The following is a 17109-nucleotide window of genomic DNA, read 5'->3' as shown; positions in this document are numbered from 1 at the left end:
CATTTAATTTCAAGATTTTAAAAAATGCAATATAAATATATGACAGTGGAAAATACATAAAGCGTTGAAAACGTTGAGATTTGCTGCTTGTTTCAATAAGATTTGCACTTGGGAAAATGACCAGAATGTGACGAATCAGAATAATAAGGCAGTTTCATGATCCTGGTACGTGGAAACTCAAAGCTCATCTTTGACCTAAAAAATGAAGGAAAACCGGATGTCATTAAATTTATTTCAAGGACAAACTTAATTGGCGGTTCTAAAATGTCATGCATTTTTGAGCAATGGGCTGTAAACAATCAACAGAGTGTCTATACAGTTGGCTCCAAAAGAATATGAGCAATTTGAAAGTCATAAAAATGATAATAAAATAATCTTAGTGTTCCATGAATTAAATGTCATATGGCAATAAATTGTCATCTTGAATTTGCTGAACCAGTGATGCGATTTACTTAGTCATACTCTGTTCATCAAATGTTTAAAACATCAGTATGTGTACCTTTAAAAAGTCTTTTAACAGTTATTTAAAGTTTAAATGTACAAATCCAGTTATTAGTTAGCCAATTAGTTACTTTTCATAAAATCAATAAGATCAGGGAAACGGCTTTCGCATATAGTAAGGACACACACACACACCTTGGTCCTGTGGCAGTAGCATGGAAAAAGATCATCTTTGGGCTGCTCTACCAATTCCATGCCATCGCGTATTTTAGGCTTAGTTAACTGCAGCTTTGCATACTCCTATAGAACATACAGACAGAAAGATGGCTACACACACACATTCATACATACTTTAACTACTTTTTATGGAAAAAAAATGTAGAAAAGCATCAGCAACTTTGTTTTTGTGCTCTAGTTCCCAGTGATGGTCAATATTCACCCAGGGACCACTTTATTAGCTGCACATATACAGTGGTGCTTGAAAGTTTGTGAACCCTTTAGAATTTTCTATATTTCTGCATAAATATGACCTAAAACATCATCAGATTTTCACACAAGTCCTAAAAGTAGATAAAGAGAACCCAGTTAAACAAATGAGACAAAAATATTATGCTTGCTCATTTACTTATTGAGGAAAATGATCCAATATTACATATCTGTGAGTGGCAAAAGTATGTGAACATCTAGGATTAGCAGTTAATTTGAAGGTGAAATTAGAGTCAGGCGTTTTCAATCAATGGGATGACAATCAGGTGTGAGTGGGCACCCTGTTTTATTTAAAGAACAGGGATCTATCAAAGTCTGATCTTCACAACACGTTTGTGGAAGTGTATCATGACACGAACAAAGGAGATTTCTGAGGACCTCAGAAAAAGTGTTGTTGATGCTCATCAGGCTGGAAAAGGTTACAAAACCATCTCTAAAGAGTTTGGACTCCACCAATCCACAGTCAGACAGACTGTGTACAAATGGAGGAAATTCAAGACCATTGTTACCCTCCCCAGGAGTGGTCGACCAACAAAGATCACTCCAAGAGCAAGGCGTGTAATAGTTGGCGAGGTCACAAAGGACCCCAGGGTAACTTCTAAGCAACTGAAGGCCCCTCTCACATTGGCTAATGTTAATGTTCATGAGTCCACCATCAGGAGAACACTGAACAACAATGATGTGCATGGCAGGGTTGCAAGGAGAAAGCCACTGCTCTCCAAAAAGAACATTGCTGCTCATCTACAGTTTTCTAAAGGTCATGTGGACAAGCCAGAAGGCTATTGGAAAAATGTTTTGTGGACGGATGAGAGCAAAATAGAATTTTTTGGTTTAAATGAGAAGCGTTATGTTTGGAGAAAGGAAATCACTGCATTCCAGCATAAGAACCTTATCCCATCTGTGAAACATGGTGGTGGTAGTATCATGGTTTGGGCCCATTTTGTTGCATCTGGGCCAGGACGGCTTGCCATCATTGATGGAACAATGAATTCTGAATTATACCAGCGAATTCTAAAGGAAAATGTCAGGACATCTGTCCATGAACTGAATCTCAAGAGAAGGTGGGTCATGCAGCAAGACAATGACCCTAAGCACACAAGTCGTTCTACCAAAGAATGGTTAAAGAAGAATAAAGTTAATGTTTTGGAATGGCCAAGTCAAAGTCCTGACCTTAACCCAATCAAAATGTTGCGGAAGGACCCGAAGCGAGCAGTTCATGTGAGGAAACCCACCAACATCCCAGAGTTGAAGCTGTTCTGTACGGAGGAACGGGCTAAAATTCCTCCAAGCCGGTGTGCAGGACTGATCAACAGTTACCGGAAACGTTTAGTTGCAGTTATTGCTGCACAAGGGGGTCACACCAGATACTGAAAGCAAAGGTTCACATACTTTTGCCACTCACAGATATGTAATATTGGATCATTTTCCTCAATAAAAAAAATCTCATCTCATTTTCATCCGCTTATCCGGGGCCGGGTCGCGGAGGCAGCAGTCTGAGCATGGAAGCCCAAACTCCCCTCTCCCTAGTTTTGTCTCATTTGTTTAACTGGGTTCTCTTTATCTACTTTTAGGACTTGTGTGAAAATCTGATGATGTTTTAGGTCATATTTATGCAGAAATATAGAAAATTCTAAAGGGTTCACAAACTTTCAAGCACCACTGTACAAAGAAATCTTCTACGTTTTAAATATAGTTTTCCACACCTTCAACCTACACACTGTTTTACAACTAGAAAGTGCTTAGATGCTGAATTGCAAGTTTAAAGATTAATTGTTCCAGCTGACTTTGCATTATTTAACCTTTGTGCCCTTGAAGTTATCATCATGGGAAATTGCTGGGTACAGATAGAAGATTAGATATGCCTTCTGTAAGTCGCTCTGGATGAGACGTCTACCAAATGCTATAAAAAGGTAAACCTCTATGTAAATACGCCAAGACACATTAAGTGATAAGCAAGATACCTAAGATGAAAAGGAAGGAGGAAATAAACGATTACAGGTATTCAGTAGCACATCTACAGTAACAGAAAACCAAGAGTTACGATTTACCAGTGAAACCCCAGCTGCTTATAAATTCCCTGCTGCCAATGAACAAATATGATCAGAAATGATTAATAATAATAATAATAATAATAATAATAATAATAAGTAGTCATCTTGGGAACTGGGCTTATGGTGCATCTTCAAGCTCTCTGCTATTTTCCAAAGCACTCGATCAGGTTTATTGAGTCATGGGAAGTTAATAAGTATTTAAACTTGTGTGTGTGGTTTAATCCTATGAAATCATGAAAGCTAGGTAACTCAAAACGTAAGCAACACACTTAACCTAAATATATCAATTGGTGTGAAAAAGCAGGGATAAGTATGCTACAATAGTTTTGAATGATTACCTGGAAAAGTTTGAAGTAGTAACAGAATATACTGTCACCCATCAGATAGGTACGTGCAAACTGTTGACCAGCTTGTGCAATTTTCTGAGCCTGTAAAGCAAAAAAAAAAAAAAAAAAACTTAGAAGGATTTTTTTAAAGTATTAAATATACAAATTTAAACACATGAGAAATACCTCGTGATTATAAAAAGGTACTTAAAAGCTCGCTTTTTAAAAAAAATATGCATTCTTTATGGCTATGTTTGTATTACCCATCCATTTGGCCGAAACATACTGGAGCAAAACAACTGCCAATCAAATCCTTTCTATCTTCAAACCACAAAGTATTTTTAGTAATTAAATAGTAATAAAGCTTTGTGGTTTAAAAACGTAACATTATAGTGGAGCTTAAAATTAGGCAACAATGCATTTGATCAGGTTTAGTTAATTAGTTTACCACACAGCTAGTGTGTTTAATCATCTTATACACTACCGTTCAAAAGTTTGGGGTCACCCAGACAATTTTGTGTTTTCCATGAAAAGTCACACTTTTATTTACCACCATAAGTTGTCAAATGAATAGAAAATATAGTCAAGACCTTTTTCTGGCCATTTTGAGCATTTAATCGACCCCACAAATGTGATGCTCCAGAAACTCAATCTGCTCAAAGGAAGGTCAGTTTTATAGCTTCTCTAAAGAGCTCAACTGTTTTCAGCTGTGCTAACATGATTGTACAAGGGTTTTCTAATCCTCCATTAGCCTTCTGAGGCAATGAGCAAACACATTGTACCATTAGAACACTGGAGTGAGAGTTGCTGGAAATGGGCCTCTATACACCTATGGAGATATTGCACCAAAAACCAGACATTTGCAGCTAGAATAGTCATTTACCACATTAGCAATGTATAGAGTGGATTTCTGATTAGTTTAAAGTGATCTTCATTGAAAAGAACAGTGCTTTTCTTTCAAAAATAAGGACATTTCAAAGTGACCCCAAACTTTTGAACGGTAGTGTACATCTTGCTAGATTAATTACTACTCTACCAACATTTGCTGAAGATTGGTAAAAGTAAACAAACATTTATAAGAACACGTTAAGCATTTACTATCAGGTATGGGGGTTGCAGACGGATGTAAGTGCAGATGGAAGGGGTTTATTTACAGGCATGCTACACAGAAACAAAAACGGATGTAAAGTCAGAGTCACAAAACACAACCGAAACAGAAATCAGAGCCATTAGACTAGAGTAACATACACAGCACTAGGAAACACGGAAAAACAAAACCGTATACTTTGCGAAGTCTTTGTGTTACCAGCGTCCTTATATGAGTGTGCTGATTACGCGCAAATGAGCAATAGGTGTTTCCAATAATGAATGTCCCTTATGGTGCATGCAACACGCTCCGTGCGCGTGAATGAGAGCGGCTGCTCGAGCTACCCCAGGCTTGAGCGCGTGAAGGCGTGACATTTACAGTACTTGTCAAAAGTTTGGACACCCCTACTCATTCATAGGGGTTTTTTTTCTGCATTTTGACTCTCTTCTACAATGTAGAACAATACTGAAGATGTCAAAACTATGAAATAACACATGGAACGTATGGAATTATGTGGTAAACAAAAAAAAAAAAAGTGTTAAAAACGTTTCATATTTTGTGTGTGTGTATATGAGAGTTTAGTCTACATCTAGTTCATATCTAGTGTTTATACTAGATACTATGTCTGGTCGGAGTTTTATCGCCCCACTCCTGTGAAGGACGGCCCCATGAGGACAGTTGAGGGTTATATCTGTTAAAACTGTTAATATTATAGTCAGGCTGTCTGTTGTTGCCCAAATGAGGATGGGTTCCCTTTTGAGTCTGGTTCCTCTCGAGGTTTCTTCCTCATGTCGTCTGAGGGAGTTTTTCCTTGCCACCGTCGCCACAGGCTTGCTCATTGGGGATAGATTAGGGATAAAATTAGCTCATGTTTTAAGTCGTTCAAATTCTGTAAAGCTGCTTTGCGACAATGTTTATTGTTAAAAGCGCTGTACAAATAAACTTGACTTGACTATACTGTTTATATTGTCTGAGTGTTTAGTCTATGTCTTGTTCTTATCTAGTGTTTATATTGTTTGAGTGTTTAGTCTATGTCTAGTTCCTATCTAGAGTGTTTATACTGTTTATATTGTTTGGTTTTTTTCAATTATTCTATTTTTATTTATTGCATTGCCTGTTTGCACCGTGGGTCAGAGAGGACTGAAATTTCATCTGTGCTGTATGCCGAGCATGTATAGCATATTTGACAATAAAGTTGACTTGACTTTAGATTCTTCAAAAGTAGCCAGCGTTTACCTTGATGACGCTTTACACACTATTGGCATTATCTTAACCAGCTTCATGAGGTCGTCACCTGGAACGCTTTTCAATTAACAGGTGCATCGTCAAAAGTTAATTAGTGCAATTTCTTGCTTCCTTAATGCGTTTGAGATCAAATAGTAAATCATAAAAATACAGTAAATAGCCCCATTCTACAACTATAGTAATTCATATGTCAAGAACCTCTCAACTAAGTAAAGAGAAATGACATCTATCATTACTTTAAGACATGAAGAAATGTCTTAATTCAATAAAAATAAAGACAATACCTCCCCGTTGGCAACTATGCCATAACTTTGGTAAAATGTGACTGAATTGAACGAAATTGCAATGTGTGTATTACTGACATAACAAAGAATCCTGTCAAGTTTTGTGAAATTCCTCCAAAAATTGTGAGAGGAGTTGATTTCAGAAGGTGAGCACCCTTCCCAGGATGGACAGACGGACATTGCCACGACATAATCCCCCTTCGGGTTTTTCAGCCAGCGGGGGATAAAAATTGTGAGGGAAGTTGATTTCAGAAAGCAAGCGCACCTTGATGAAATTGCCAAAGTTTGTGAATAATCAAGGGCATAACTCTGGTAAAATCTGCCCAAATTAAACGAAATTTCATATAACAAAGCCTTTTGCCAAGTTTGGCAAAACTCCACCACAAATTGTGAGAGGAATTGATTTCAGAAGGGAAAACACACTCATGAAATTGTCAAATTATAATTTTGTTAAAAGGATAGTTCAGAATTTTTGACATGAATCTGTATGGCATCCCCATCAATAGTGTCATGCAAACACACTGACTTACCCCCGACAGCATCCTGCGAGTCCAGTTCTTGTCCAGTTTTGGTCCAGACGAAAGTAGTCTGGCAAGTTTGTTGGGGTCACGAAAGTAAAACGTTTTTCGTCTCAAAACAGTATGTGTTCAAAAGAGTGATATATTTGCATCACAAAACCGTTGCCAAATAAAAAGTCAGACCTCGAAATCGCTTGGCACTATTTTCTCTCCCTCGGTATCACTGCGCGCTGCCGCCAGGTGACAGCCACGGCTGTTTCATTCATTGTTTACTAGTGATGGGAATTTCGGCTCTTTTTCGGGAGCCGGCTCTTTTGGCTCTTCTTACTATAAGGAGCCGGCTCTTTCGGCTCCTGAGATTTTATTTTTGATTTAAAGGAATACGCCACCCCCAGATAAAATTGAGTCAGTCCCTGCAGTCCCTAGAGTTGGATGAGTGAGCCAAAGCGTTTTGTAGCCGACCCAGCCATTGTCCTGATCTATAAACGCCCCGGTTAGCTTAGCTTAGCTTAGCGTAGTCGCTGTAATCCGGCGTGTCCAGCTAGCATTGTCGTTGCAAAAGTGAATTAAATAACTCAAGATTGTTTATAATTATTTCTCATGACTTGTACAGTCACATCGAGTACACATATCAATGCAAATTAACACGAAGGGATTTACTAGACCAATTTATATCTGGAACTATTTTCAGCCACAGCACAGGCAAAGCACCGCTGCAGGCGCAAAGACACCGCGCAGCGCCTGAAAACGGGTGCGCAGCGCCTGAAAACCCGTTTTCAGGCGCTGCGCGGTGTCTTTGCGCCTTCCTTTTCCTACCTATTCCTTTAATTGCTGCAATTAACTAGTTAATTCTGATTCTATTTCTCCTCCGTTATAATCTGTCCTGCTTTTGAAAAGATCCTCTCTGGGGGGACAGATGCTGCCACTATACACATCCTCCGTGCCATCACGTGTGTAAGCCGTGGATAGAGTGCAGCCTTGGTCTCTCACCAGCTTAGTGGGTCTGCGTTTCGCTGTCACCTGGCGGCAGCGCGCAGTGATAAGAAGGGAGAGAAAATAGTGCCAAGCGATTTCGAGGTCTGACTTTTTATTTGACAACGGTTTTGTGATGCAAATATATCACTCTTTTGAACACATACTGTTTTGAGACGAAAAACGTTTTACTTTCGTGACCCCAACAAACTTGCCGGACTACTTTCATCTGGACCAAAACTGGACAAGAACTGGACTCACAGGATGCTGTCAGGGGTAAGTCAGTGTGTTTGCACGACACTACTGATGGGGATGCCATACATATTCATGTCAAAAATCCCGAACTATCCCTTTAATCAAGGGCTGTAACTCTGGTAAAATGTGACCCAATTTAACAAACTTGCAATATGCATATTACCAACATATAACACAGAATCCTGCCAAGTTTCGTGAAATTCCTCCAAAAACTGTGAGAGGAGTTGATTTTAGAATGTGAGCACCCTTCCCCGGACGGACGGATGGGCATCGCCATGACATAATCCCCCTTCGGGCCTTTCAGCCAGTGAGGGATTAAAAAAAAAACTGAATTAGGTGTGTCCAAACCTTTGACTGGTACTGTATACCAACAGAACTTTCCTATTTGAATGATGGAGAGGGTGAGAATACTCTACCTCTTCATCATGTTCTTTAGCCCACTGTATCTTCTCCAACAGGTCACTGAGGTCTGCTTTGATGGGAATGTAGTGAACCCAGGGCTTGAGCTGGCTATAGAAGTGCTCGTAATATATGGAGTCCTGCTTCAACACTACGCTGTCTCCGGACAGAAGGTAGGGCATTCGGTACGCAGCCACCGTTCCATCAACATTTATCTGATACTTATACTGAAAAACACCAAATGCTGTTATGGCATTACACATCCATACATCAACCTTTCTATGAAATCAAACCACTCTTCCAGCGATTCAGTCTGATTACTTACCCATCCATCTCTATCTGTACAACCATAAACTGACACATACGTACATCCATACATATAACGTCCCACCTAGAACATCCATCCACTGCCAGTCATCGTTGACCCATCTACTCATCAATCACTCTCACCTTAAAGAAATCAAAGAAGGAGACGTGTTTGACTAGTGGTCCATAAAGGCTCTCATCATGCTCGAAGAAGAAGAAATTAGTGAAAGCAGCGTCCAGCAATGTAGGATTTGCTCGTGCCAGTTTCACCAGCTCCAAACGCTCTCTCCTGCTGTCTCGGCCCCTCCAGAAACCTGTACGATTCTTCTCAGCCCACGGAGGACCTGTGTTTGCCTGCACTGACATCATGTCCAAACTTACTCTGGAAGAATACAAAGGAGATTTAGCAAGACTTCCTTACGCATTATAATGTTCCACATGAGCTCCGTACCTGCCCATGGTCTCCAGGATCGACTCTGTGAGATCATAGGTTGGCATAACAATATCTCGAGTGTCATTGGACCCACACCAAGAAAAGATGGGATGGAGTTTCTCAGCGCTCCGTCTTTTCTCCAAGGGCCAGTCACCCAAGTTCACAAAGAACTCAACATCTGGAAGCCTAACCTGATTACATGGAAATCCAGGATTAAGATCACAGTCACTGATGACATCCTGATCATCTGCAAGGACATAAGGGACTGAATCTGTTTGTAAAAAACTGAGAGAAGCTTGTGGAAGTCGCTGATTAAACTTCGGAAAAGTTACTTTACAATTTATTTAGTGTTACAAAATAATTGCTAGAATTTACATCCGTCTTGCTGTTCCGTTTTATAACCTGAAGCAGAGTAATCAGAGTGTATTGCTGCCATCTGCTGTCCAAAACTTCTTAAAGATTAACAAAACCCCAAAATAAACTCTTTTATACTGACCGATAATATCCATACAAGACATGTTTGAGTGTTCACGTGTTCATATTTGTACCTGTATACTGTGTACAGATTTTCATGGGTTTCCCCAAAGCGTTTTAGCGTGTCGGGCCCGATACGCTTGCTCTGCCTGCCGATACGCTTAGTCGCTTTAGTTAAAATCCGATACGCTTAGATTTATACTGATACGTTAAAATTTCCTACCCACAAGTAACTAGATACATAGGAGAGCAAATAACAGATCCATTTACATATTGATTGGTATTTGTGTTAAACAAGCGGTCTTTTTTTTCCCAATGTTCGTGTTGATTCTGTCAAAGTAATATGTCCGCGTGGTATGATGTAAACAAACTGTAATCTGTTGGCTACGTCAAGATCACGTGTTCAAACCGTCCAATAAAAATATCGAAAGAAAACGTCAAACATCCCTGGGCTCACGCCAACCGCTCGCACGTCCGCAAATTGCGAAGTTTTATTCCAATTTGCGAAAAGAAAATCATCTGTGTTCGCATTTTATGCGAAAGTCATTTAAAGTTTAAGCAAAATCCATCAAACAATTGCGATTTCTCAAGATAAACAGTACCTTTTGTGTCCATCTTCGATGTTTTGATTTATAACCAACGCCCCCGAGTTTCGAAGCTTCTTATTGGTTGACCGCAAATTACGTCTTCCAATAGCATCGGACCTTACATATAAAATGATCGATTTCCGAGTTGCGCTGATAATGTCGGCAATTCTCGCTCATTAGTGAACAAGATTATAGCTAGGTTTGTTTAAAATAAACTATCCGACTTTACGTATGACAAAAACTTATCTAAAAAGTGAGATAACATATTAGAATATTCTGTTAGCTTTCTCAGTCAGGGATAAAAACACGATATAACCATTCTAAAGACGCATTTTCTACATAATATCAACCCTGACAGAACTTTGGAAGAACTCACAGATGAACCAGGATATATCGACCAAGTGTACCTTGTTTTCAGAGCGTTTTGACGCACATGGTTCAAAGTTTTGACTGCAAGTGTTTCATTTGAGAAATTAATGGTGAATATCATAATGTTTGGGTTATGAGATTAATTTATAAGAAACAACCATTGATTTTAACTCCCTGAGCTCCCTTCATCCTACCCATAAAGACACCCCCCTCCCCCTAAACACACACACACACACACACACACACACACACACACACGGATCCCAATTATGCACACACATCTCAGTCATGAACACACACATACATACAAAATCCCAATTATACACACACACACACACACATACACACAATCCCAACCACACACATACACACATCTCAATAATGAAAACACACACACAAGGCAATACCAGTGGTTGAGATGTTAAAATAGAATTTTGAAAAAAAAAAAAATAAAATTAATATATTAGCAAGGCCAGCCACTGATATCGCTCAAGTCAGACACTAATGTTGGCCAGGCCAACTTGGCCAGGTCAAATTTATACATGACCTTGGGTTACCATGGACCTCTAAATGGCCTCTAACTCCCAAACCATGGCAGATGAAGCTTAAGGCTACGTTTACATTACGTCGAATCAGCGGATCATCAGATTAACGTTCTTAAAACGATTCGCGTTTACACTAAAACCGTTAGCCGTGCACACAGCAACACCAATACACGGATACGCTCGGCTCCGCAGGCATCCTGCGCTCCAAATCACTCCGCCCTGAACAGCGAGTGCCCTCTGGAGGGTGCGCACTCCGGCCCTGCGCAGCTCACACAGCGCGCGAGTGAAGTGCACAAGCCATGATTCGGGACTGAGCCGCTGTGTGTGTGTGATCCCAGCGCATATCACTTACCACTTGCAAGTGGAAGGATGGCAAGCCTAAAGACAATCATAACTACACAATGGGCAGTATTTGCATCAGTATTTTCATACTTTTATACTCTTTAATGAAAGGTGATACAAGGCGGAAGTCCGCGCCGTTTTTCAGCAGTCGCGTCACATGACCAACGCCAGCGAATCAGGAAGGTGGATGTCACAGTGACGTTGTCCAATGAGGACGCCAGCTAGAGCTCAGCACAGCGTATTCGCGTATCTCAATGTTTACACAGCACTGGACCAGATACGATCTAGATTGAATACGTGGACGCTGGCGGATTCCCGTTTCCCGGCGTTTCCAGGTGGTTTAATGTAAACGGACAGTGCATCCGCGAAGAAAACGAGACAGATACGGTCTAATGTAAATGTAGCCTAAGTTTGTATGAGCAGTTAATATGAAATCAGCATTTTCCTGAACACAGCATACATGACCTCGGGGGACCTTGAAAGGTCAGACTCGAGGTCGCTCAACTTGAATTGCCTATAACTCCCAAACCATGGCAGATAGAGCTCAAATTTGTATAGGCCACTAATATAAAGTGATATATCACCTTTCCATTGAACATAGTTTATATGACTCTGTAAGGTTGCTCAACCTTGAATATTGTACAGGTATACCCCCTAAACCATGGCAGACAGAGTTCAAGTTTGCGTGATCAGCTAATATAAAGCCGTATATCAGCTCTTAAATATGCTCTAGTTTTTCAATATTATGTCAGTGCAAGAAACATTTAGAAGTATAACATATCTTGCTAAAAAAAATTACTTTGCTAAAAATAAAATTGTTCTTTTAGCATTTCTTGCTAAGCGAAATTGCAAATTGCTAAAGAAAAATTTGAGTCTTTAGCACTTTTCGCTAAAACAATTTGGGTCCTAGAGTGAGCACAGCATCCCGGAAGTTTCCGATTCATTATAAGCGATCTCATTGGCTGCCGATGTTGTCCCCCACCAGACGGACAAAGCCAACTGATTTTAATAATCTAGGGGAAGACTCGCTGGACAATTTGATCCACATCAGCATGGATGACAGCGAGATGGACTATAAGAGGGTTTCCCAACATTGGGCCAAGCAAAAGCCGAGGAGAATTAATCCGCTTTAAAGGAGTAGAAAACTTAATTCATTAGTTTGGGTTTGCAGAAAGATTATGTACTTACCGTATAAACACTCTCACGAAGTGAAGCTGTCCAAATGTATCAAATATAGCATCATTTCAAATAATAATCATAAGCAGTTTTGGCAGTGTGATGTCACTGGGATCCATTTAACAAAAGAAGGCTCCGGATTATTCGTGTTAAAGGCTCACAGTGACCTCACACTGCCAAATACGCTTATCATTATTATTCCAAATTATGCTACATTTGACACTTATTAACACAATCTCTTCATGAATGTTTTTATAAATACATAATCTTTCTGCAAACTTAAATGTATGAATTAAGTTTTCTTTTCCTTTAAATATGCTTTAATCTTAATCTAGTCCATTTAATAAAGTGCCAAAATTTAAACTTTATAATATGCAGTTGCCTTACTTTTCTGTGTATCTTAGTTCTACATATATTACGGTAATTGCATCAGAAACATTCTAAATCATTACAGTTATAGTAATACAGCAACTTATTTTAAGGTGGCAGGTCTTAGGTTCAGATCCCTTTGTGATCAACAGGAGGTCATGATGATCGATTCTCTTCATTGGATTGCATAAGATGGAGCAAACCGCTGTTCATACAGGGAGTGCAGAATTATTAGGCAAGTTGTATTTTTGAGGATTAGTTTTATTATTGAAAAACAACTATGTTCTTGATGAACCCAAAAGACTCATAAATATCAAAGCTGAGTATTTTTGGAAGTTGGAGTAGGGCTTTCTTAGTTTTAGCTATCTTAGGAGGATATCTGTGTGTGCAGGTGACTATAACTGTGCATAATTATTAGGCAACTTAACAAAAAACAAACATATACCCATTTCACTCATTTATTTTCACCAGGGAAACCAATATAACAACTCAACATTCACTAATATACATTGCTGGCATTCAAAAACAAACAAACAAAAAAACAAATCAGTGACTAATATAGCCGCCTTTCTTTACAAGGACACTCAAAAGCCTGCCATCCATGGATTCGGTCAGTGTTTTGATCTGTTTGCGATCAACATTGCGTGCAGCAGCAACCACAGCCTCCCAGACACTGTTCAGAGATGTGTACTGTTTCCCCTCCTTGTAGATCTCACATTTGATGAGGGACCACAGGTTTTCTATGGGGTTCAGATCAGGTGAACAAGGAGGCCACGTCATTAATCTTTCTTCCTTTAGACCCTTTCTGGCCAGCCATGCTGTGGAGTACTTGGATGCGTGTGATGGAGCATTGTCCTGCATGAAAATCATGTTTTTCTTGAAGGATGCTGACTTCTTCCTGTACCACTGCTTGAAGAAGGTGTCTTCCAAAAACTGACAATAGGACTGGGAGTTGAGCTTGACGCCATCCTCAACCCGAAAAGGTCCCACAAGCTCATCTTTGATGATACCAGCCCATACCAGTACCCCACCTCCACCTTGCTGGCGTCTGAGTCGGACTGGAGCTCTCTGCCCTTTGCTGATCCAGCCACGAGCCCATCCATCTGGCCCATCAAGACTCACTCTCATTTCATCTGTCCATAAGACCTTAGAAAATTCAGTCTTGTGATACTTCTTGGCCCAGTCTTGACGTTTCATCTTGTGTGTCTTGTTCAGTGGTGGTCGTTTTTCAGCCTTTGTTACCTTGGCCGTGTCCCTGAGTATTGCACACCTTGTGCTTTTTGACACTCCAGTGATGTTGCAGCTCTGAAATATGGCAAAACTGGTGGCGAGTGGCATCTTGGCAGCTTCACGCTTGACTTTCCTCAGTTCACGGGCAGTTAGTTTGCACCTTTTTTTTTCAACGCGCTTCTTGCGACCCTGTTGACTATTTTGAATGAAGCGCTTGATTGTTCGATGGTCACGCTTCAAAAGCTGGGCAATTTTAAGAGTGCTCCATCCCTTTGCAATATATGTCACTATTTTTGACTTTTCTGAGTCCGTCAAACCCCTCTTCTGACCCATTTTGCCAAAGGAAAGGAAGTTGCCTAATAATTTTGCACACCTGATATAGGGTGTTGATGTCATTAGACCACACCCCTTTTCATTACAGAGATGCACATCACCTGGTATGCTTAATTGGTAGGAGGCTTTCAAGCCTATGCAGCTTGGAGTAGGCCAACATGCATAGAGAGGGTAATGTGGTCAACATACTCATTTACCTAATAATTCTGCACTCCCTGTATTTTCATGCACATTTTTGTTACAACACTACTTGATCATAGATAATTAAGTGCAAGGGATCCCCGTAGATTTTCAAATCTATCGTCTACCTCAGTAATCTATAACAAAACAGTTTAACTCGCATGTTGAACTTTAAGGTGAAATTTCAAATGTGTATACATTAATACTATTTTGGTCAGAAATCATTGAAGCACTGGTAAAATCAATCCTATAATCATGTATCTAAAACCTCTCAGAGACCCTGAAAATGCACCTGAGAGCATCTATTTTCAAAAAATTTTCCGGGGGGGCATGCCCCCGGACCCCCTAGTTTCGCTTCATGCCATTGGCGCTCAATTGTCTGTGTTTTATCATGCCAGAATTTAGGGCTTTAATTTTTTTCTGGGGAAAACACTGGATTTTATTTTAAAATAAAAACAAACAATGTCCCTGGGCGCTGACTCCCTCCGAGGTTCAAATATCACGCTCCGAGTACAAATTACGTGAGAGAATCCGAGATTGTAACGTCACTTACATGCCACATGACTTAACGAGGCTGAGATCTAGTAGTTGTTGTAAACAACCCTGAAGATACCCAAGTGTCAAGCGTTTGGCTGTAAAAAAAAAGGCAGTGAACAAACGAACGAACACCCCCCCCCCCCCCCCCCCCCCCTTTGGGAGCATTTTGTTGCCTATATACTCCATTGCCAGCTACTAGGCGTTTTTAGGGGTTTTTTTTCAACATTTTTTTAAATTTTCCTTGTATTTTTATGTGACATGCTTTTGTTTGTTTTTATTCACTGAGGAAAGTGATCTTTTTAGACAGCAAGAATCATGTTGCTATGACGAAGGCCATGGTTTACTCATATCTGTCTCAGTACTGCATATGCGTTATCTAGCAGAGTGAGATTTAAGCTTGATAAAAGTGAAATCTGTTGATTCATGTATTTTGTTGCCAGTAAAAAAAACAAACAAACAAAAAAACAAATCACATGGTTATAGAAAATCCATCCATTATCCGTAACCGCTTATCCTGTGCAGGGTTGCGGGTGAGTTGGAACCTATCCCAACTGACTATGGGTGAGAGGCGGGGTACACCCTGGACAAGTCACCAGGCCATCACAGGGCTGACACACAGAGACAAACAACCATTCACACCTACGTTCAATTTAGAGCCACCAATTAGCCTAACCTGCATGTCTTTGGACTGTGAGGGAAACCGGAGCACCCGGAGGAAACCCATGCGGACACGGGAGAACATGCAAACTCCGCACAGAAAGGCCCTGTTGGCCACTAGGCTCGAACCCAGAACCCTCTTGCTGTGAGGCGACAGTGCGAACCACTACACCACCGTGCCGCTGTTTACAGAAAATGTGATTAGATTTTTCAAATTAGAAGCTTTTATTTGTCACATATTCATTACAGCACAGTGAAATTTTTCTCTGCATTTAACCCATCTGAAGCAGTGAAAACATGCGTGGAGAGAGAGAGAGAGAGAGAGAGAGAGAGAGAGAGAGAGACAGACACACCGGCGATTTTTTTTAATTAGAAGCCTTTATTTGATGGCTCTGTGTAACGAAGGTAAACGGCATACTAGTGAACCAGTTATGTCACAGACAGATATCCGGTTGCAGTGCAAATGGTTGCATCCAGGTAAGCCTATTTTTTAGCAGTATCATAACTTAAAAAATTTTTTTTTGATAAATTGTTAGAAAATTTTATTTTTAATTTAAATGTGCAGCGGGGCACATCAGGGCACTTGTCATGATCGGCAAACATCGTTTATTTTTGGGTTTTGTTTGACATTAAGCCCTTGAGTTTCTTAGCACAGATGAAAACAGAAACTGATACATATTGAATTGTGCTATAGCAACAGAACATAGCTTCATCTCTCTCTCTTTTTTTTTAAATCTATTAACGTGTCAACTGGTACATACCTTCCGTGTGAGAGAGAGGAGAAAGGCGTCCATGAAGATCCTGAAGCCAACATGCTCGCCGTGCGTTTTGATGTACACCTGAATACAAACACAAACTCATCAGAATGGCACACAATAATATGTTTTCATTAGTATTCTAACAGGACAGACAAATGTTCAACTCTTTCCCATTTTTAAATCCCGTGAATTAAAAACAAATAGGATTTATTCATCATAAACTGCATCATGTATAATATGCAGTTATTTGTAATACTTGCATGAGCTGGAAGGTTTCAATGGCGCTATGTTTGGACGTGTGTGGGTTTGTGACAGTAGGCTGAAACATTGGGAAAACTGGTTTCAGAGTTCTTTGTAAAGGTAAGCAAGGCTAACATTATCCTCGCTTTGTCTATGGGTTTATCGCCACCTAGTGACCAAAACAGAATCAGCAACTGTACACAATTGCATAAAGTACCTGGTTATTTTTGATGGTGTAGTGACATAAGCTCTGTCTCTGGCCAAAGCGCTGAGGGATTTCTTGGGCATTGCGCTCTAGGTCCACTTTAGGAAAGGCTGACAGATCATGCTGGATCTGAGAAAATGAAGAGGGACAATGCATGTGCTTCTCCCACAATGCACCACTGGGCTCTGGACAGTTACATGATTCATGGTACACTGGACCTACACAGCGAGAGAAATAGTGAGGGAACTGGGCATTCATTAAATGTCAGTAGTTGTTTTTTTTTAAACTATCAACGAAATAGTTA

At 40.1% G+C, this 17109-nt stretch overlaps 1 protein-coding gene across 6 annotated transcripts in view; it reads right to left on the bottom strand.

Annotated features, from left to right (window-relative positions):
* Positions 1–10: 10 nt before the first annotated feature.
* The window catches only part of poglut2 (protein O-glucosyltransferase 2), a 33839-nt gene continuing 16740 nt past the window's right edge, over positions 11–17109 (bottom strand). For 3 of the 6 annotated variants that reach the window (XM_060929364.1, XM_060929366.1, XM_060929367.1), the window contains exons 3-10: positions 16818–17023; positions 16364–16441; positions 8822–8994; positions 8515–8752; positions 8082–8291; positions 3317–3406; positions 637–741; positions 11–195 (exon numbers count right to left, since the gene is read on the bottom strand). In XM_060929364.1, the coding sequence (XP_060785347.1) occupies positions 178–195; positions 637–741; positions 3317–3406; positions 8082–8291; positions 8515–8752; positions 8822–8994; positions 16364–16441; positions 16818–17023 (1118 nt within the window). In that variant the 3' untranslated portion in view covers positions 11–177. The other 3 variants (XM_060929365.1, XM_060929368.1, XM_060929369.1) reach the window with 2 other exon arrangements.

The sequence above is a fragment of the Neoarius graeffei genome, chromosome 9, assembly GCF_027579695.1.
Source record: "Neoarius graeffei isolate fNeoGra1 chromosome 9, fNeoGra1.pri, whole genome shotgun sequence".
Classification (NCBI taxonomy): domain Eukaryota; kingdom Metazoa; phylum Chordata; class Actinopteri; order Siluriformes; family Ariidae; genus Neoarius; species Neoarius graeffei.
The sequence above is the reverse complement of the archived record's forward strand: the minus strand, read 5'-3'. Positions and strand labels throughout refer to the sequence as shown.